This window comes from Bos indicus x Bos taurus, chromosome 16, assembly GCF_003369695.1.
Source record: "Bos indicus x Bos taurus breed Angus x Brahman F1 hybrid chromosome 16, Bos_hybrid_MaternalHap_v2.0, whole genome shotgun sequence".
NCBI classification, from domain to species: Eukaryota; Metazoa; Chordata; class Mammalia; order Artiodactyla; family Bovidae; genus Bos; species Bos indicus x Bos taurus.
Genome location: NC_040091.1, coordinates 34,044,115 through 34,067,464, shown reverse-complemented (window position 1 = coordinate 34,067,464; position 23,350 = coordinate 34,044,115). Strand labels below are relative to the sequence as shown.

At 39.1% G+C, this 23,350-nt stretch overlaps 1 protein-coding gene across 2 annotated transcripts in view; it reads right to left on the bottom strand.

Annotated features, from left to right (window-relative positions):
- The window catches only part of PLD5 (phospholipase D family member 5), a 419,990-nt gene that overhangs the window by 123,406 nt on the left and 273,234 nt on the right, over positions 1 to 23,350 (bottom strand). The window contains exon 4 of one of the 2 annotated variants that reach the window (XM_027564717.1): positions 10,120 to 10,231. In XM_027564717.1, coding sequence (XP_027420518.1) covers positions 10,120 to 10,231 — 112 coding nt within the window. Of the gene's footprint in view, positions 1 to 10,119; positions 10,232 to 23,350 lie in introns of those variants that run through there. The other variant, XM_027564719.1, reaches the window with a different exon arrangement.

Sequence of the window (23,350 nt, the reverse complement as noted above, 5' to 3'; positions counted from 1 at the left end):
AATTGCCAACATCTGCTGGATCATGGAAAAAGCAAGAGAGTTCCAGAAAAACATCTCTTTCTGCTTTATTGACTATGCCAAAGCCTTTGACTGTGTGGATCACAATAAACTGTGGAAAATTCTTCAAGAGATGGGAATACCAGACCAGCACCGCCTCCTGAGAAACCTATATGCAGGTCAGGAAGCAACAGTTAGAACCGTACATGGAAGAACAGACTGGTTCCAAATAGGAAAAGGAGTATGTCAAGGCTGTAAGGCTGTATACTGTCACCCTGCTTATTTAACTTATATGCAGAGTACATCAGGAGAAATGTTGGGCTGGATGAAGCACAAGCTGGAATCAAGATTGCTGGGAGAAATATCATTAACCTCAGATATGCAGATAAGATCACCATTATGGCAGAGAGTGAAAGAAGAACTAAAGAGCTTCTGGATGAAAGTGAAAGAGCTGAGTGAAAAAGTTGGCTTAAAACTCAACATTCAGAAAACAAAGATCAAGGCATCTGGTCCCATAACTTTATGGCAAATAGATGGAGAAGCGGTGGAAACAGTAGCAGATTTTATTTTTTTTGAGCTCCAAAATCACTGCAGATGGTTACTGCAGCCATGAAATTAAAAGACGCTTGCTTCTTGGGAGAAAAGTTATGATCAACCTAGACAGCATATTGAAAAGCAGAGAGGTTACTCTGCCAACAGAGATCCATCTAGTCAGGCTATGGTTTTTCCAGTAGTCATGTATGGGTGTGAGAGTTGGACTATAAAGAAAGCTGAGAGCTGAAGAATTGATGCTTTTGACTGTGGTGTTGGAGAAGACTCTTGAGAATCCCTTAGACTGCAAGGAGATCCAACCAGTCCATCCTAAAGGAAATCAGTCCTGAATATTCATTGGAAGGACTGTTGCTGAAGGTGAAATTCCAATACTTTGGCCACCTGATGTGAAAGAACTGACTCATTTAAAAAGACCCTGATGCTGGGAAAGATTGATGGCGGGAGGAGAAGGGGACGACAGAGGATGAGATGGTTGAATGGCATCACCCAGTCAATGTAGATGAGTTTGAGTAAATTCCAGGAGTTGGTGATGGACAGGGAAGCCTGCGTGCTGAGGTCCATGGGGTCACAAAGAGTCGGACACGACTGAGTGACTGAACTGAACTGAACTGATGTGACCAGATGCCATCGTCTTTGTTTTTTGAATGTCAAGTTTTAAGCCAACTTTTCCACTCTTTTCTTTCACCTTCATCAAGAGGATCTTTAGTTCCTCTTCACTTTCTGCCATAAGAGTGGTGTCATCTGCATATCTGAGGTTATTGATAGTTCTCCCAGCAATCTTGATTCCAGCTTGTGCTTCATCCAGCCAGCACTTCACATGATGTACTCTGCATATAAGTTAAATAAGCAGGGTGACAATATACAGCCTTGATGTTTTCCTTTCCCAATCTGGAACTGGTCTGTTGTTCAATGTCTGTTTCTAACTGTTGCTTCTTGACCTGCATAAAGATTCCTCAGGAGGCAGATCAGGTGGTCTGGTATTCCCATCTCTTGAAGAATTTTCCAGTTTGTTGTGATCCACACAAAGGCTTTAGTGTAATCAATGAAGCAGAAGTAGATGTTTTCCTGGAACTCTCTTGCTTTTTAGAAGATCTAATGGATGTTGGCAATTTGATCTCTGGTTCCTCTGCCTTTTCTAAACCCAGCTTGAACATCTGGAATTTCTCAGTTCACATACTTTTGAAGCCTAGGTTGGAGAATTTGAGCATTACTTTGCTAGTGTGTTAGATGAGTGCCATTGTGCGGCAGTTTGAGCATTCTTTGGCATTGCCTTTTGGGATTGGAATGAAAACTGGCATTTTCCAGTCCTGTGGCCACTGCTGAGTTTTCCAAATTCATTGGCATATTGACTGCAGTACTTGCACAGCATCATCTTAGGATCTGAAATAGCTCAACTGGAATTCCCTCACCTCCACTAGCTTTATTCGTAGTGATGCTTCCTAAGCCTCACTTGACTTCATAGTCCAGGATGTCTGGTTCTAGGTGAGTGATCAGACCATCGTGGCTATCTGGATCATTAAGTTCTCTTTTGTATAGTTCTTCTGTGTATTCTTGCCACCTTTTCTTAGTATCTTCTACTTTTGTTAGGTTCATACCATTTCTGTCCTTTATTGAGCCCATCTTTGCACGAAATGTTTCCTTGGTATCTCTCATTTTCTTGAAGAGCTCTCTAGTCTTTCCCATTCTATTGTTTTCCTCTATTCTTTACATTAATCACTTAGGAAGGCTTTCTTATCTCTCCTTGCCAATCTTTGGAACTCTGTATCCAAATGGTATATCTTTCCTTTACCCCTTTTCCTTTCACTTCTGTTCTTTTCTCAGATATTTGTAAGGCCTCCTCAGACAACCAATAAATGACAAGTCCAGATTTCTAACACAAGTCTATATGACCTCAAGTATAAGCTCCTAAATACTATGCTAATTACTATTCTAATTATCATTAAGAAGCAATGCATTCAAAGAAGCTCCTGCCTTGCTTGTATTCTGTAAAGAAAGGTAGAAGACAGATTCCTTACAATGAATTTTGTCTGCTGTAAATAAAACAAAGGCACCAGTCTTTATGCACCCAAGCATAAGCAAAACTGGTAACCACGTTGAGAAGGTGTGAAATGAAAACATACCTGGGTGACAGCAAGGGCACCTTGACTTTTATCTCAGTCATTACCAGATCAGCTTAACCTGCTCTTCTACCGAAAGACCCCACCCTGAAGTATTCACTAGGACAGTCCTTCCCTTTGGCAACAAAAGACCTTACAAAACTTTAAGGTTTTTCAATATTGGCAGCTTCTCAAAGGGTGGAAATGAAAGCCAGAATAATATAAAGTTTTCTTTGGAGAAGTTAATAAAATACACTTGTTAAGCTTACCTGAAATTAACAGATACAACCATACCTACTTGTACAACTAGGCTTTGGAATAATTATAAACCAGAAAACCTAAGTAAAAAAGCCTCAATAAGCATAAAAATCTCAAATTATTTTTGAGATCTCTAATTAAGGAGCAAGCAGTTAAAAAAATTACTGTGTAAAATTTCCAAGTTGGAATGGGAGCAGCCTGTATCAATTTTAAAATTTATAAATGCCCCTATTCTCATAGTTAGGCATGTATATTCCTTTTAAGTTTTGGAAACCTAATCCATGAATGTGAAAATAGAAAAATCTATGATGAATGAATATAGCTTTCTTGAATTCAAATAACTGTTGGTAAGAATCACACTTAGAATGCGATAAAATGAACACAGCATCCCCTGTTTCTTTTTTAATAATGTGGCTAAAAGAAAATCAGAATATAAAATTAAAAATAGAGGTGTTATCAAAAGAATGAAACTGGACTTCTATCATGCACGACTCACAAAAATTAACTCAAAATGGATTAGAGACTTAAATGTAAGATCTGCAACTGTCAAACTCTCTGGAGATAACATAGAAAAAATCATCCTGACATTGGTCTGGCCAATGATTTTTTTTTTAATATGACACCAAAAGCCAGGCAACAGAAACAAAATAAACAAGTGGGTCAGCATCAAACTAAAAAGCTTCCTTTCACAAAGAAAACAATCAACAAAATGGAAAGGCAACCTAAAGAATGGGAGAGAATATTTGCAAACCATATATCCAATAAAATACATAAATAAGAAACTCACACAACTCAGTTAAAAAAAAAGACAACTAATAACCTGAATAAAAAATAGGCAAAAGACCTGAATAGAGATTTCTCTAAAGAAGACATATAAATTGTTAACAGGTACCAATCAAGATTGCTGGGAGAAATAGCAATAATCTTAGATATGCAGATGACACAACCTTTATGGCAGAAAGTGAAGAAGAACTAAAGAGCCTCTTGATGAAAGTGAAAGAGCAGAGTGAAAAAGTTGGCTTAAAACTCAACATTCCGAAAACTAAGATCACGGCATCCATTCCCATCACTTTATGGCAAACAGATGGGGGAACAGTGGAAACAGTGAGAGACTTTATTTATTTATTTTTTTGGTTCCAGAATCACTGCAGATGGTGACTGCAGCCATAAAATTAAAACACACTTGCACCTTGGAAGAAAAACTATGATCAACCTAGACAGCATATTAAAAAGCAGAGACATTATTTTGCCAACAATGGTCCGTCTGGTCAAAGCTATGGTTTTTCCTATAGTCATGTATGGATGTGAGAGTTGGACCATAAAGAAAGCTGAGCGCTGAAGAATTGATGCTTTTGAACTGTGGTGTTGGAGAAGACTCTTGAGAGTCCCTTGGACTGCAAGGAGATCCAACTAGTCCATCCTAAAGGAAATCAGTCCTGAATATTCATTGGAAGGAGTGATGCTGAAGGTGAAACTCTGATCCTTTAGCTACCTGATACAAAGAACTGACTCATTTGAAGAGACCCTGATGCTGGGAAAGATTAAAGGCAGGAGGAAAAGGGGACAACAGAGGGTGAGATGATTGGATGGCATCACTGACTCTATGCACATGACTTTGAGTAAGCTCTGGGAATTGGTGATGGTCAGGGAAGCCCGGCATGCTGCAATCCATGGGGTCACAAAAAGTCAGACATGACTCAGTCACTGAACTGAACTGAAGTGAACCTGAAAAGATGCTCAACACTGCTAATCATGAAGGAAATTAAAATCAAAACCACAAGGCGATGTCACTTCATGCATTAAGATGGCTCTTATAAAAAAGCTAAGAGATAGGTGTTGGTGAGGATGTAGAGAAAGGGGAACCCTTTTTGTACTGTTGGTTGGACTGTAAATTGGTACAACCACTATGGAAAACAGTATGGAGGTTTCTAAAAATAAACGTAAAAAAAATAAAATAAACTAAACATAAAATAAAGCCAACATATGATTCAGCAGTCCCACTTCTGGGTACATATCCAAAAGAAACAAAAATCAATATCTTAAGAGATATCTGCACTTCCATGTTCATTGTTGCAGTATTCACATTAACAAAGATATATCAAACCTAAGAGTCTGTTAGTGGATGACTGGAGAAAGAAGATGTGTGCATGCATACATACACACACACACACAATGGAATGTGTTACTCGGCCATGAGTAACTGTTACTCAGTCTGCTGAGTAACAGCAGACTGCTACTTGCAACCACACAGATGAACCTAGAGGACATTTTTCTGACTGAAATAAGCCAGAGTGAGAAAGACAAATACTATGTTGTCTCACTTAACTCTGGAACCTAAAAGAAATAAATAAATAAAAAGTCAAATTCATAGAAACAGACAGTAGAACAATAGGTACCAGGGACTGGAGGAGTGTGTTTGGGAGAAATAGGGGGATGGTGGTCAAAGGGTGCAACCTTTCAGTTATAAGATGCGTCCATATGTGCTAAGTCACTTCAGTTGTGTCCGACTCTTTGTGACCCTATGGACTGTAGCCCTCCAGGCTCCTCTGTCCATGGGATTCTCCAGGCGAGAATACTGGAGTAGGTTCCCATGCCCTCCTCCTGGGGATCTTCTGGACTCGGGGATTCAAACCTTGTTTCTTATGTCTCCTGCATTGGCATGCAGGTTCTTTACCCCTATCGCCACCTGGGAAGTCCTCGGTGATGAATAAGTTCTAAAGCAGGAGGCAGAACCCTCTCAGACTTCAGACAATGCTGTGAAATACAAAGATATAGTAATCAAAATGGTGTGGTACTGGCACAAAAACACAGAACTCAGAAATAAACCCACACATCTAGAGTCAATTAATCTTTGACAAAGGAGGTAAGTATATACAATGGGAAAACGTCTCTTCAGCAAGTGATGTTGGGCAAATTGGACAGATACTTGTGAATCAAAACACAAAAATCACACCATACACAAAAATAAACTTAAAAGGGCTTAACAATGTAAATGTGACATGGCACCATTAAACTCCTAGACGAAATCATAGGCAAAACATTCTCTGAGATAAATTATACCAATGTTTTCTTAGGTCAGTCTCCCAAGGCAGTGGAAATAAAAGCAAAAATTAAAAAATGGGACCTAATCAAATTTACAAGCTTTTGCACAGTAAAGAAAACCATAAACAAAATGAAAAGAATGAGAGAAAATATTGGCAAATGATGCAACCAACAAGAACTTAATCTCCAAAATATAGCTCATAAAACTTTATAGCTCATAAAACTTAATTTCCAAAATAAATAGCTCATAAAATTCAATAACAACAGCAATGAAAAAAAAATTTAAAAATGGGCAGAAGACCTAAATATACATTTCTCCAAAAAGAAATTCAGATGGTCAATGAAAAGATGCTCAACACCACTAATTACTAGAGAGTTCAAATCAAAACTACATTTGAGGTACCACCTCACACCACTCAGAGTGGACATCATTAAAATATCTACAAATAACAAATGCTGGAAAGGGTACGGAGCAAAGGGAATCCTCCTATACTGTTCACAGGATGTATGAACTGTAATGTATGAATGTAAGCTGGTGCAGCCACTATGGAAAACAGTACAGACGTTCCTCAGAAAACTAAAAATAGAATTGCCATATGATCCAGAAATCCCACTCCTGGGCATATATACCCAGACAAAACAATAATTCAAAAAATGGCATGCATTCCTATGCTTATAGCAGCACCGTTCACAATAGACAAAACATGAAAACAACCTAATGCCCACCAATAGATGAGTGGATAAAGAAGATGTGGTACATATATACAAAGGAACAGTACTCAGCCATGAAAAAGAATGACATAATGCCATTTGCAGCAACCATGGCTACAACTAGATAATATCAACTAAGTGAAGTCAGAAAGAAAAAGACGAATACTATATGATATCACTTGTATGTGGAATCTCAAGAATGACACAAATGATCTTATCTATGAAACAGAAATAGACTCACAGTCATACAGAACAGAGTTGTGGTTGCCAAGGGGGAAGTGGGGTTGGGACAGGGATGGAGTGGAGCAGATGTAAGCTATTATATATAGAATGGATAAACAAGGTTCTACTATATATCACAGGAAACTATATTCAATACCCTATGATAAATCATAATAGAAAAGAATACAAAAAGAATGTACATATATGCATGACTGAATCACTTTGTTGTACAGCAGAAATTAACACAACATTGTAAATCAACCGGACTTCAATTAAAAAATATGAGTAAGTTCTATAGATCTAATGTACAGCATAGTGACTACAGGTAATAATACTGTATTGCACACTTGAAATTTGGTAAAGACAGTAAATCTTAAGAGTTCTCACCACAAAATAGAAAAAAAAAGATAACCGTGTAAGGTGATTAATTAACCTTAATGTGGTCATCATTTCAGAACATCAATGTATCAAATCACCACATTGTACCATTTAAATATATATAATTTTATTTGTTGATTGCATGCATGTGCATTCATGTTAAGTCACTTCAGTCGTGTCCGACTCTGTGTGACCCTATAGATGCAGCTCACCAGGCTCCCCCGTCCCTGGGATTCTCCAGGCAAGAACACTGGAGTGGGTTGCCATTTCCTTCTCCAATGCATGAAAGTGAAAAGTGAAAGTGAAGTGGCTCAGTCGTGTCGGGACTGCAGCCTACCAGGCTCCTCCGCCCTTGGGATTTTCTAGGCAAGAATACTGGAGTGGAGTGGAGTGGGGTGCCATTGCCTTCTCCAACTAATTCACTAGTTTAGTATTCAATAAAATAACAGAGGCTTTGAATAAATTAAGCTGGCTAGTAACAACTAATCAGTTTTCTTCAGTGGTTACTGTTCTTCTATATAGGCAGGATAATTAATTCACGGATGGTCTTTCCGGTCTGTCTTCAACTATTCTTACACTACATAATCAATTAGGGACATCTTTTTATAGATATATGAAGAGAACACAGGTAGCTTTACATAAGTTGAGTTTGTTAAATCTATTTGTTATGACAGGGGATTTCTGACCAAAAAAATTGCTCACTGCACACTGAACCCCAGAGAAGTGATGAAATATATATATATATATATATATATATATATATATATATATATATATATTATATGCTTGTAAACCTGAATTCAAAATATTTTATCCTAGTTAAAGCCATATTTTCTTTTTCAAGTAATATTTTAGAGTTTTATCAGACTAGTTACTATGAAAAGCTTCAGATCAGATCAGATCAGTTGCTCAGTCGTGTCCGACTCTTTGCGACCACATGAATCGCAGCACGCCAGGCCTCCCTGTCCATCACAAACTCCTGGAGTTCACTGAGACTCACGTCCATCGAGTCAGTGATGCCATCCAGCCATCTCATCCTCTGTCGTCCCCTTCTCCTCCTGCCCCCAATCCCTCCCAGCATCAGAGTCTTTTCCAATGAGTCAACTCTTCACATGAGGTGGCCAAAGTACTGGAGTTTCAGCTTTAGCATCATTCCCTCCAAAGAAATCCCAGGGCTGATCTCCTTCAGAATGGACTGGTTGGATCTCCTTGCAGTCCAAGGGACTCTCAAGAGTCTTATCCAACACCACAGTTCAAAAGCATAATTTCTTAGGCACTCAGCCTTCTTCAGAGTCCAACTCTCACATCCATACATGACCACAGGAAAAACCATAGCCTTGACTAGACGAACCTTTATTGGCAAAGTAATGTCTCTGGTTTTGAATATGCTATCTAGGTTGGTCATAACTTTCCTTCTGATCCCCAAATCTGAACCGTTTTGAAAAGTATAAATGATATGTTTAATACACATAATTGTGAATTTTCACTTCTTGTTTTACAACAGGTTATTAAACAATCATGGAGAAATAAAATATAATTAATGTTTTATTTTTAAAATAGTTATTAAGGAAAATGAAAGTGCGATATTCTTATTTCAGATATTAAAGTTCTGACTTCAATGAGTAAGATTTAATCACAAGGAAATGCCAATTAAATATTTACTGTTTGGCAAATTCTTTGTGGTGAGGAAGCCAAAATGATCTGAAAATGCCAAAAGAATGCTCATTAGGATTCCTGGATGCAACTAGAGATTATCATATTAAGTGAAGGAAGTCAGAAAGAAAAAGACAAATAGCACACGATATCACTCTCATGCAGAATCTGGACTATGACGCAAACGACCCTATCTATGCAATGGACACCTACCGCCGCAGAGAACAGGCCTGCGGTTGCCGAGGCAAGGGCAGGGGAGGGGAGGAAGGATGGATTCAATTAACTTCCAACCTCAGAAACTCCTTCACAGCTGACGTTGCTCATGGCTAGTCTTATATTGACCTGTCTTTTGTGAACTATTCAGGACAAACCTTCCTGGAACTTTACCAAAAGCCTAGGAACTCTCCCTAAAAAAATAAGATACCCCAAAGCAAAGTATTCCAACACAAATTTCAAATGGTTCATCAAAATATTTCTGTTATTAATAATTTCTGTTAATAATAAATTTCTGACATTTATTATATGTCGTTCACAGGCTTACAGTCTGCATAGCAAATTCAGAATATATATATATATATATGTATTTTTTTATAAATCAGTAAAAACTCTTTATAAGTGAGAGTTCAGTTAGTAAAGATACAGCAAAATGAAGAAATTTATTTCATAATTATCCTCAGTGTTCAGAAAGTGTGAAGCAAATTGTAAAGTGACCAAACCAATGATGGTCTCCTGCAGAATTACCTTAAAAGTCGTGAATAAGGCAGTGACTCATAGACTCCTACCTCTGACTATATTATTTCAAACAATATATGTAGCACAAAGAGAATGTCCATCTAATGGTCAAGAGAAAACCAGAAATCCAATGTTTGTTCTGAAAAGAAGTGGCTCTTCTCTCTAATCATATCACTGAAGTGTTTACAGAGGGAAAGATTCTTCTTTCTAGTTAATTATCATCTAATGGCCAGTAGAGTACTTTGCATAAGCTAATATGCAACAACACTATTTTAAAAATCCCAGAAGAATTGATTAATTAGTTCTCTCATTTAAAGGCTTTAATCAGTCTGTTTTTCAAAGGACAAACAAGAAGTGTACTAAGTGTGCTGATTATAAATAAATCGTGTATAAAGAAATCATGTACTAATCTAAATAGAATTGAATGTACTGGAACAGAACACCCAGAGGTAGAGTACCATGTCAACCTTGGCCTTACCCTTTGATTTCAAGGCTTCTAATACCTTTGAATCAGCTGTTACATCACTCACTAGCTTGATTTCAATACTTTGAGAAGTCAGTTGGAGCAACTTTTCGAAAAGACGTTGACCCTAGAAAAAACATTCAGAACCAAAGTCAGAAAACCTAAAATTATGCTGTTTTAAATAGGAATAAATAAACATTGAAAATTAAAACCATTCATTCAAATTTTAAAAGGCAAGCACTTCAGCACTTGGTATTCATGGAAATTTTTTTCAAAAGAGTTTACAGAAATAGAGAGTAGCACAAACACAGATTACATTGTTTTTTTGAGTACTGTGCAACTCAATTATTGCAATAATCATTTCAATGCTACAATGCAAATCTATTCTTTTTTTTTACTTTTTCATGAACTCTTAAGTATCTACACATGAAGAGGCAGAGAATATTAAACTGTTGTGACTGGGCCCAGAAAGACCCAGATTCCAGCTGATTTTCCAATTTACAAATTGTTTCTTAATTCACTTTCTTCCTTAGTGAAATGTTGATAATATTAATATTTACTTTAAAGTGTCTTTGTGAGGATTAAGGGTTAGTAGTAGGTAAGTGTTAGCCATTATGTGTGGAATCATGACTACTTATCCAGTGTTAGTCGCTCAGTCATGTTCAACTCTTTGTGACCCCACGGACTGGAGCCTGCCAGGTTTCTCTTGGGGCTTAGCTGGTAAAGAATCCGCCTGTAATGTGGGAGACCTGGGTTCAATCCCTGGGTTGAGAAGATTCGCTGGAGAAGGGAAAGGCTACCCACTCCAGTATTCTGGCCTGGAGAATTCCATGGACTATAGTCCATGGGGTCACAAAAAGTTGGACACAACTGAGTGACTTTCACTTTCACTACTTGTCAGGGCTTTACCTAAATTCACTTTCTCATTTCAAATTTATGTTTTATTGAATTCAACTAGAAATCTATAATTATTACCCTAGCCTAAAAAAAACTGAAAAAAATAAAGGTTTTCTTTATTAGATTTCACAAACATAATTTTTATAGTAAAAAATAAATTTTTTTTTACTCAATCTCAGGGAGACTGCATAGTGGTGGGTTCATTACATCATCGCAGGTGAGTGGATTGCAACATTATCCTGCTTATTTTCTCTTTTCATAGACTCCAAAGTGTTTTCATAGACTCCTTCTCCTTATCATAAGAGGGAACTGGTATTCCTTTATTGGTTTTTCAGGTTTGTGTTATTCGGCCACAAACTCAAATGCCCTCATAGGCTAAACAGGCAACAAGGCTTTGGTCTTCATGGCCCCCAAGTGGTAAAGTTTTATCTTGCTTTGATTAGAATAGAGTATTGATAATGATTATGGAGAAAGAATTTGAAGACTGAGAAGGTAAATGGATGGAATGTAAATGCAGAGCGGTGATTCTTGCAATTGGGACTTAGAAAAGAAAGAGACCAAAGATCAAAACCCTAAAGCTTTGGAATGTGAAGGAGCGAAGGGCTGGTATGCCTGTGCTAGGGTGCCAGCTGACTGCCAGGAGGAGTGTCTGGCATAATCCAGCCATCTCCTGCCTGGAGCTGGTGCAGTATAGCCTAAGATCCGAAATCCCCAGATGTTAGAGGATGGAAGAGTTGCACCCTGTGCCAGGCATGGAAGTTTCCTTTTTTGTCTAACCATGCTGGTAAAGGTTGCTCCAAGTGTAACTCATCAAAAGTGACCAACTTTGGGCTTCCCTGGCAGCTCAGTGGTAAAGAATCCACCCGCCAATGTAGGAGACACGACTTTGATCCCTGGTCGGGAAAGATCACCACAGAATGAGCCTTGTTTGAGAGCCCGGGAACCACAACTATTGAACCCACGTGCCACAGCTACTGAAGCCTGCATGCCCTGGAGCCCACCCTCTTCAACAAGAGAAGCTACTGCAATCAGAAGCCTGCACACAGCAACTAGAGAGTAGCCTCCATTTCCCCCAAGTAGAGAAAAGCCTGCATGCAGCAATGAAGACTCAGCACAGCCAAAAATAAATAAATAAATAAAATTATGAGAAACAAATAAGCCTGAAAAAAAAGTGACCAAATTACTCTACATGCAGAACCTGGAGGCAGCCTCCCCACAAAGTAGGTCTTCCTATAAGGGATGTCGAATGAGGGCATTAGGTAGTTGCAAATTGCTTTTTAAATAAAGAAGTAAGAGGGGAGAGGGAGAGAGAGAGAAAGAGATTTAAGGAGGCAGAGGGAGACGGATAGGGAAGAAACAGTTACTGATTTGCTGACTTCAGGGTCTATATAAATTTCAAATTTACTATGGAGAAGTGAGGGCTTGGCAGTGAGAGGCTCCGACACTGGATGTAAGGGAAGATGCCCTTGGTGGGACTTTGTGGGGCTTTCTGCCGAGCTGCTTGCTACCAGCATGACCTCCTCTCTTTTAGCTGTGTCACTCTGCCAAGTTGCTATACTCTTGTCACACACCCTTGAAGGCTGGCTGATGTCTGCATAGCCCAGATTTCTAGAGCCTAGACCCACGGTCATCTCACAGTCACATAAATGTTTGTATTTTTCACTTTCACACGGGGAAAGGGCATATGTACTTTGCGTGTTCTGTGAGTCCCCATGGTTAGTGAGCCAGTATTTTTAAACAAACTTTTTTTGTTGTTGTTGTTCTTAGTTAACAATATATTTAGCAAAAACAAAACACAGGAGATCTTCTAACCTATCTGTATTTCTGGCTGTGTGCCTTAAAGTGATTCCCACTGTGTGATTTTTGTGAGATTTAAAATGAAGACCAGAACTCTCAAACATGAATGAAAATTGAAACTCCAAAAGCTACAGATAGTGGCAGACTATCATTAAATAAACCTTATTTTTACTTCCCTGATAACTCAGGGAAGCCCTTTTCCCTCAGCCCTGTCTGACTCTTTGTGACCCCATGGACAATACAGTCCATGGAATTCTCCAGGCCAGAATATTTGATGGGGTAGCTTTTCCCTTCTCCAGGGGATCTTCCCAACCCAGGGATTGAACCCATTACCATATGAACCACCAGGGAAGCCCAAGAATACTGGAGTGGGTAGCCTATCATATGTGCTGATTACTTACACCAAGGATTCTTAAAATTTTTAATTATAGTGCTCACTTGTAATGAACTTGTGCTGGGGTAGAATTTCTATACCTGGGCTTTAGGCAGAACTTCTATTAAATTTCTCCTGTTTTCAGTGTCTTACCTCCCAGTCCACACGTTTTTGCTAAGACATTCAAAATATAATTACTTCAAAAGGTATTAAACACTTATTCTATCCTGAGATCTGCAGTAAGGACTATTGCTTTCTGAGTTAAATTTACTCACCATGTTTTCATAAAGAAATAACAAAAGCCCCTTTGGCTTTTAAACATCAGTAGTTTAAAGACTTTCTCTTTCTAGTGAGAAACATCAGCCAACATTTTAAACTCAAATAAATCATCTTGAAGATAGCTAGTGGCTCAGGCACATTGACCTACTTTAAGCCTTTTTTTTTTTTTAATATCTGCTAAAACCTTATGATAGACAGTACGGTCCTGGAGAGGGAGGGAGTGGTACCCCAAGGACAGAGATCCAGTTCAACCCCTCTGTGACTCTGAAGAGACTGCTTAACCCAAGAGAATAGAAGTTATAAATCCTGCCAATTTCTGTTGACCCAAAACAACTCATGGGCAGGACAAAATTCCACAAAAAATGTGAAGGGGAAAAAACAAAAATACCAAAGAGAAATCAGAATAAAGTCATGCTCTGTAAGATTAATTCTGGAGATAATATAGAATATGGTGATGGTTTTCAAATTTGTTTTAACAGTTAAACTTTTCATTTAAATGAAAACTTAAGCTAAGCATCTCCATCAATCCATCTCTGTCCTCTTGTGCATTTCCCCAGAGATCCACAGAAAATAACTGTAAAAAAACCACTGAACTTTACCCCTTTATCATACTGAGGTATGATGCAGAATCATTAGAATACTGAAATTGAGAATGTCAGAGCTGGAAGATACCTTTGAGATCAATGATCTACCAATCTCCTCACTATATAGATAAGGATACTCAGGCCCAAGAAATTTAAGTGATATGCTGATTTTCTATATGCTGATTTACTATAATTTTCTCTACATGACCATTTTATGTTAAAGAGGTATTCTTTCTTTCAGAAGGGGTATTCTGAAAGAAAGTTACATCCAAGTCTCTTCCTCTCCTTTCCCTCCCAGCTCCAGTATATCTAACTCCTCTGAACTAAGCAGTTCTGGGGCTGGAAGGCATTTAATAACCAGCAGAGTCAGGTTCTGGATACCAACATGTCTTCAGAGTCAGTCTCTGTCTAACATGAGTGACCCAGTGGTCCTGTTCTCCAGGAGACTACACAGGAGCTGGGGCAAATCTCAAGGCCTGGGGCTGGGAATGTGAAGTATTACAGGGGGTGGCGGCGGGGAGGGAAGATGTTCTTCAATTGACCTGTGATAGACAGGTTAACCATCTAATACAGCCCCTCCTTCACCTGAAAGAAAGCCATTAATAAGCTGATAAAATCAAACACTAACACACTTAACAGGATCCATCAAGAGAGATGCTTGGACACAATGGGCACTGGCCACTCAGGAAGACAGGAGGTGGAGCTAAGACACATACAAGTACTCAAAGACAGTCAGACATGGCTGGACTAACACTCTATAATTTTAGAGCTAAATTAGAAAAGTAATTAAAGAATACTGTTGAGACCCAAATCAGTGGCCCAAAGATGAAATGGAAGAAATATATCAAAGCACAGACAAGCAGGCACACACACATACATGGAAACATATGGTGACAAGGGGAGAAAAGGGAGATGGATAAATTGAAGATACATATCATGTGGCTAGGGCTTCCCAGGTGGTCCTAGTGGTAAAGAACCCACCTGCCAATGCAGGAGACATGAGAGGTGCAGGTTCAATCCCTGGATCGGGAAGATCCCCCTGGAGGAGGGCATGGCAACTCACTCCAGTATTCTTGCCTGGAGAATCCCACGGACAGAGGAGCCTGGCGGGCTACAGTCCATGGGGTCACAAAGAGTCAAACACAACTGTAGTGATTAGCTCACACCCACGCATCATGTGGCTAATAGGTGTATTGGAAGAGAAAAAGAGACAAAGAAGGGGTTTGCAATAAAAGAAGAAAAAATGTGTCTAACTTGAGAAAAGAAATAGATTTATGTGTCAAAAAGATAATTGAAGACAGAGGCAAAGATAATGTGGAAAGTCACATATAGGCACATTCTGTAAAATTAATCAACACCAAGGAAAGAGAGGAATTCTTAGAAACTCCTGGCCCCAAACAAAACAAAACAAAAAGGTAACTATTAAGGAAAATGGATCAGATTAGCATGGAGCTAAATGTTGGCAACACTAAACCAGCATTTGGTGGTGAGAGACTATGGAAGAAAAAGGGTGATGCCTAGGAGTGTTTTACCTAGTCAAGAATTTTACTGCCGGCATGAAGGAAAAAAATATTTTCAGATATATACAGGTTTAGAGACTGTATTACTATATAACCCATATGGGGAACATATGCAATGAAGGGCTCTAACCAAATAGTAAATAACACTAAAACCAAGAAAGAAGACGATGGGAAGAAATAATTGGTTAGCAGTGTGATATGGATATGTGTTTGATGTATTTGCTAATTAAGAATTCTTAGAAGAGACACATTTTAGGAGAAGGCCTACTAAGAATCTATTACATGCATTCCTTGTAGGGGTGTTATTACCCTAAAGGGGCTAACAATTGATTCTTTCCTGTGTGAGAGTAGAGATGTATGTGAAAATGAAAGTTACACTTTTTTATTAATAAAACACAGATACACATACAGTAAATATGCAATATATCTGTGGTATTAAATTTCTTGGTGGAAAGGATTAGGGAAAAAAAATGTCTAAGAAGAACAAGCCTACCTGGCTAGCAAACATAAAGAGATGTTTATGTCAACAAGCAAAGCACAATGCAAAGCAATAAGGAGATCTCTCTTTGTACTCAAAGAGATTGAGAAGTAATTTATGAGGGGCAGCATATTCTCTTGTCACCAGTTTTGGGAAAGAGTACTCTAACATACTGCTTTTCTTCCACTCAGGAATCTCATATCTAGAGGCCCATCCCAAAGAAACAAAGGCACCAAAACATGTGTGTGTTACTTACGATTATATAAGTACAAACACACACGCAGGATAAAAAGTTTAAATCAGGACTTTCCTGGTCATCCAGTGGTAAAGAGTCTGCCTGCCAATACAGGGGACACAGGTTTGAGGCCTGGCCCAGGGAGATTCTGTAGGCCTTGGAGCAACAAAGCCCATGCATCACAATTACTGAACCAAGCCCTAGAGCCTGTGTTTTGCAACTACTGAAGCCCATGTGCCCTAGAGTCTATGCTCCACGGCAAGAGAAGCCACCACAAGGAGAAGCCTGTGCACCCCAACTAGAGAGTAGCCCCACTCATTGCAACTAGAAAAAGCCCACATGCAGTGCAACGAAGACCCAGTGCAATCAAAAATTTTGGGCATTACATTTACTGAAAAACAGATGTTTACACTTTAGAACACTTACTAAATTTTCTTATTTATCTATTATATTTACTGAAATATACAAAGTCTGCCAGAGGTCTGAACACAGATATGTGACGGACATATATTTGTTAGTGTCAACTTTTACTCTCAAATACTCTCAAGTAGGCCTTAGAAAGCATCACTACGAACAAAGCTAGTGGAGGTGATGGAATTCCAGTTGAGCTATTTCAAATCCTGAAAGATGATGCTGTGAAAGTGCTGCACTCAATATGCCAGCAAATTTGGAAAACTCAGCAGTGGCCACAGGACTGGAAAAGGTCAGTTTTCATTCCAATCCCAAAGAAAGGCAATGCCAAAGAATTGCTGCTCAAAAATGCTCAAATTGCTGCACAATTGCACTCATCTCACATGCTAGTAAAGTAATGCTCAAAATTCTCCAAGCCAGGCTTCAGCAATATGTGAACCGTGAACTTCCAGATGTTCAAGCTGGTATTAGAAAAGACAGAGGAACCAGAGACCAAATTGCCAACATCTGCTGGATCTTCAAATAAGCCAGACAGTTCCAGAAAAACATCTATTTCTTCTTTATTGACTATGCCAAAGCCTTTGACTATGTGGATCACAATAAACTGTGGAAAATTCTAAAAGAGATGGGAATACCATACCACCTGACCTGCCTCCTGAGAAATTTGTATGCAGGTCAGGAAGCAACAGTTAGAACTGGACATGGAACAACAGACTGGTTCCAAATAGGAAAAGGAGTACGTCAAGGCTGTATATTGTCACCCTGCTTATTTAACTTATATGCAGAGTACATCATGAGAAACGCTGGGCTGGAAGAAGCACAAGCTGGAATCAAGATTGCCAGGAGAAATATCAATAACCTCAGATATGCAGATGACACCACCACCCTTATGGCAGAAAGTGAAGAGGAACTAAAAAGCCTCTTGATGAAAGTGAAAGTGGAGAGTGAAAAAGTTGGCTTAAAGCTCAACATTCAGAAAACGAAGATCATGGCATCTGGTCCCATCACTTCATAGGAAATAGATGGGGAAACAGTGGAAACAGTGTCAGACTTTATTTTTCTGGGCTCCAAAATCACTGCAGATGGTGACTGCAGCCATGAAATTAAAAGATGCTTACTCCTTGGAAGGAAAGTTATGACCAACCTAGATAGCATGTTCAAAATCAGAGACATTACTTTGCCAACAAAGGTCCATCTAGTCAAAGCTATGGTTTCTGCAGTGGTCATGTATGGATGTGAGAGTTGGACTCTGAAGAAAGCTGAGTGCCGAAGAATTGATGCTTTTGAACTGTGGTGTTGGAGAAGACTCTTGAGAGTCCCTTGGACTGCAAGGAGATCCAACCAGTCCATTCTGAAGGAGATCAGCCCTGGGATTTCTTTGGAGGGAATGATGCTAAAGCTGAAACTCCAGTACTTTGGCCACCTCATGCAAAGAGTTGACTCATTGGAAAAGACTCTGATGCTGGGAGGGATTGGGGGCAGGAGGAGAAGGGGACGACAGAGGATGAGATGGCTGGATGGCATCACTGACTCGATGGACGTGAGTCTGAGTGATCTCCAGGAGTTTGTGATGGACAGGGAGGCCTGGCGTGCTGCGATTCATGGGGTCGCAAAGAGTCGGACACGACTGAGTGACTGAACTACTCTCAAGACAAAGCAGAGTGTCTTTTGAGCAAACTCATTTACTGGATGTATGCTATGTACCAGGGACCTTAATACGTGTAGGAGATACATGAAAAAAAGAAAATACAGCCCGATGTGTCAGATGGTAGGTGGACAAGGTACAGGCCTAGAGGAAATATAGCAAGAACACTAATAACCCAGTCTGAGACATGCAAGGAAAGTTCCCTCAAAAGGAGGAAGAAAGAAAAAATACTCTGGGTGGAGGTCTGTGGCAGGGACCTAAGTAGGAGCACATCACGAAGGGTCTGGTAAGCCTGGGCAGAGCATCTACACATCGTCTGAAAAGAAGTGTGGACCCCTGCAAGATTTTACCTAGAGAAGGGCATAGTCAAATTTTTGTTCTGAAAGAAAACTCTTGACTCTAAACTGGAGAAGGACTACAGGGCAAGCCTGAAGGCTGAAAGGGAAATTAGAAGGTTAGTGTGAGATAATGTGACCTGAGCTACAGCAGAGTTAAAGTCAAAAAAGAAAAAAAAGCGGGGGTGGGGGGTGGGGGATGATCTCAGGTATTATGAGACAGCACAGCAATGAACTGGATGGTTAGGTGTGGGCTGAAGAAAAGAGTAGAGTTGGGGATGGTGGCCAGAGACTTTGGCTGCTCTCAGAACATGCCAATGGAATATAGAATTCCTGATGTGAAGCCACAAGATGTTGGCCATTACATCAGTTCACAAATGTCTTGTGGTCATGGATCAATCATAGCTTTGGGAACTCAGTGTCACAGACCCAACAACTTAGCTGAGAATGCCCACTTTTTGGGTGATGAGCAACAATGATTACCTGCTTGATAACAGCAAAGAGTATCTGCTATGTAGGCATGCTGGCTGCCAGTCCAGGATCCATCCCATTAAGAGATTTAATTATTCAGAAGAGTTAATTATCAAGGCCTTGCCTAATGATGGTTATTCATAATTATGTACCCCTTAGATATGAACAAAGCCATCCCCGTCAGGGACAGATGAAGAGAGATGAATAGGCTCATCATACCAGTAAAGGGCCAGGAAATTGCAAGGAATTAGTATCAGGAGAATAATACTTATTACAGGGACCTGAGCAGCTGGATTCCTACAGTACTAGGAAGTAGCTTTAAGGCTGCTCCAGAGTCCAGTCTGGCTGCAAAAGGTGGGTGGACAACATGAAATCTTGGCAGAGCATTCAGCAGTATGGGCAAGAGTGTGGATGGCACTGCAGGAGATGGTGGCCTGTGATGTGACTGGGGCGAGGGAGGAATACCAAGATGTGCCCAACACTGCAGCTCTTCCACAATCACTTCTCAGCCAGCAGAGAGCCCTGCAGAGAATGGAAGCAAAATTCCTTCAAGTCCTCTCTCCCAGTGGTCCCAGCTTAACTAGGTAGCAAGCATGAGAGTTTTCTACATGTTCCCTCAAAACCCGATTGTTTTAAGAAACTAGTTCAGACTAGTCCTGTAACCCTATTTCTAAGAATGGATACCGAGTGAATGAGCAAAAAGAAAACAATGGTTTGCACAGAAATATTAACTGCAGGAGAATTCATTTCCAAAAAAAGAAATAGCTTAAACGTTCAATAATAGAGAAATAGTTATATATGTTTAATCTGGTATGTATTTGTATATTATCTGGAATTTGTATATTAGGCAGCCAATTTAAAACAATGTTTACCAGGGTTTCTAATAGCATGGAAAGATATTTATGGTGTGACATTAAGTTCAAAATTAAGATACAAGTTTCTTTATATGAGCCTGGGTATATAATTATGCATAAAATAACCATTACAAAATGTTTGCTGATGATCACATGGATGATTTTGTTCTCTTTTATTTCTCTGTAATTTCCAGGTTTTTTTTTTTTTTTATAGTAAGGAACTATTAGTATTCCATGGGGTCACAAAGAGGTGGACACGACTGAGTGACTGAACAACAACAAAATTAACATTCTAATGGGAAAAAAAATCCAACCTATTCTTTTTTAAAAGAAATTTCCAAAAACATAAATTGACCCTAGGAAAGTGAAAGTCTAGAGAGAAAACAGCATATAGGCAAACAAAACTAAGATAAGACAATTTAAAAGAAAAGTTATTATTTAATGAAAACATTAATAATTGAGAAGAATCTCTTTGGATTCATGATTTATTCATGTCTCTTTGATTGGATTCTAAAAGAATCAAAGAGGTTAAACTCTTGCTAATCATAGTGTTTATGAGTTTATATCTGAATGATGATTTCCCTTGGAAATATACTGGAAAGCAAGCAAGAATATAATTAGAATTATTCAACAGATGGGGAGGCAAAAGCACAGAGAAGCAGCAGGAATTCACTAAGAAACAGAGAGGACCAGAATGAGTCCCACATTTGTAGAAATTAAATTCCTCTTTTAATTTTACATGGTAATCATGTTGGATTCTAGCATAGTATAAAGCACCCAGTGAGAACTCATTATTTGTTACTATAATTAAACTGACTTGAACCAGATTTGTAGTGTGTACCCAAATAAGTCATTGTGAACAACATTCATGAATTTAGTAATAAACACTAAATAGGCGATAAATGGTCAAAGACTATTCTATGCCCTTTATGCACATTAACTAATTTAATCTACACAACCACCTATGAGATAGGTTCTGTTATCACCTTGATTTCGCTGACGAGAAAACTGCGGCCCAGAGAGTTCAGCATCTAACTCAAAGTCACACAGCCAATGAGTGGACAAAAAGAAATATAAGCTGTACTCCTGACTCTACAATCTGTCTACCACTGATAACTGCCTATCACTCATTGTCTCGAGACAGAATTCTGACTTATGCATTTCAAAACAACCTCCTGGATCATTAAACTTTCAAACATGCTACTTCCGAAATTGAGCAAATACTGTTATATTTTTAAAATCATAGTTTTTCAAAATTAAACATCATGGTTCACTGTAGACCAGTAACTAATTGATTTCATATAAATACATCTCTTTAAGAAAGCCCAGAGATAAATCCATCCACCTATGGACACCTTATCTTTGACAAAGGAGACAAAAATATACAGTGGAGAAAAGGCAATCTCTTTAACAAGTGGTTCTGGGAAAACTGGTCAACCACTTGTAAAGAATAAAACTAGAAAACTTTTTAACACCATACATAAAAATAAACTCAAAATGGATTAAAGATCTAAATGTAAGACCAGAAACTATAAAACTCCTAGAGGAAAACATAGACAAAACACTCTCTGACATAAATCACAGCAAGATCCTCTATGACCCACCTCCCAGAGTAATGGAAATAAAAGCAAAAATAAACAAATGGGGCCTAATTAAACTTAAAAGCTTTTGCACAATGAAAGAAACTATAAGCAAGGTGAAAAGACAGCCTTGAGAATGGGAGAAAATAATAGCAAATGAAGCAACTGACAAAGAACTAATCTCAAAAATATACAAACAGCTCATGCAGCTCAATACCAGAAAAATAAATGACCCAATCAAAAAATGGGCCAAAGAACTAAACAGACATTTCTCCAAAGAAGACATACACATGGCTAACAAAAACATGTAAAAATGCTCAACATCACTCATTATCAGAGAAAATCAAATCAAAATCACAACGAGGTACCATCTCACGCTGGTCAGAATGACTGCTATCAAAAAGTCTACAAACAATAAATGCTGGAGAGGGTGCGGAGAAAAGGGAACCCTCTTACACTGTTGGTGAGAATGCAAACTAGTAGAGCCACTATGGAGAACAGTGTGGAGATTCCTTAAAAACCTGGAAATAGAACTACCATATGACCCAGCAATCCCACTGCTGGACATACGCTCTGAGGAAACCAGAATTGAAAGAGACAGGTGTACCCCAGTGTTCATCACAGCACTGTTTACAACAGCTAGGACATGGAAGAAACCTAGATGTCCATCAGTAGACAAATGGATAAGAAGGTTGTGGTACATATACACAATAGAATATTACGCAGCCATTAAAAAGAACACATTTGAATAAGTTCTAATTCAGTTCAGTTCAGTTCAGTTGCTCAGTCGTGTCCAGCTCTTTGCAATCCCATGAACCACAGCACACCAGGCCTCCCTGTCCATCACCAACTCCAAGAGTCCACCCAAACCCATGTCCACTGAGTCAATGATGTCATCCAACCTCATCCCATGTTGTCCCCTTCTCCTCCTGCCCTCAATCTTTCCCACCATCAGTGTCTTTTCAAATGAGTCAGCTCTTCGCATCAGGTGGCCAAAGTATTGGAGTTTCAGCTTCAACATCAGTCCTTCCAATGAACACCCAGGACTGATCTCCTTTAGGATGGACTGGCTGGATTTCCTTGCAGTCCAAGGGACTCTCAAGAGTCTTCTCCAACACCACAGTTCAGAAGCATCAATTCTTCAGCGCTTAGCTTTCTTTATAGTCCAACTCTCACATCCATACACGACCACTGGAAAAGCTGTAGCCTTGACTAAATGGACCTTTGTTGACAAAGTAATGTCTCTGCTTTTTAATATGCTGTCTAGGTTGGTCATAACTTTCCTTCCAAGGAGTAAGCGTCTTTTAATTTCATGGCTGCAATCACTATCTGCAGTGATTTTGGAGCCCAGAAAAATAAAGTCTGACACTGTTTCCACTGTTTCCCCATCTATTTGCCCTGAAGGGATGGGACCGGATGCCATGATCTTAGTTTTCTGAATGTTGAGGTTTAAGCCAACTTTTCACTCTCCTCTTTCACTTTCATCAAGAGGCTCTTTAGTTCCTCTTCACTTTCTGCCATAAGGGTGGTGTCATCTGCATATCTGAGGTTATTGATATTTCTCCTGGCAATCTTGATTCCAGCTTGTGCTTCTTCCAGCCCAACGTTTCTCATGATGTACTTTGCATGTAAGTTAAATAAGCAGGGTGACAATATACAGCCTTGACGTACTCCTTTGGAGAAGACCCTTAAGAGTCCCTTGGACTGCAAGGAGATCCAACCAGTCCATCCTAAAGGAAATCAGTCCTGAATATTCACTGGAAGGACTGATGTTGAAGCTGAAAGTC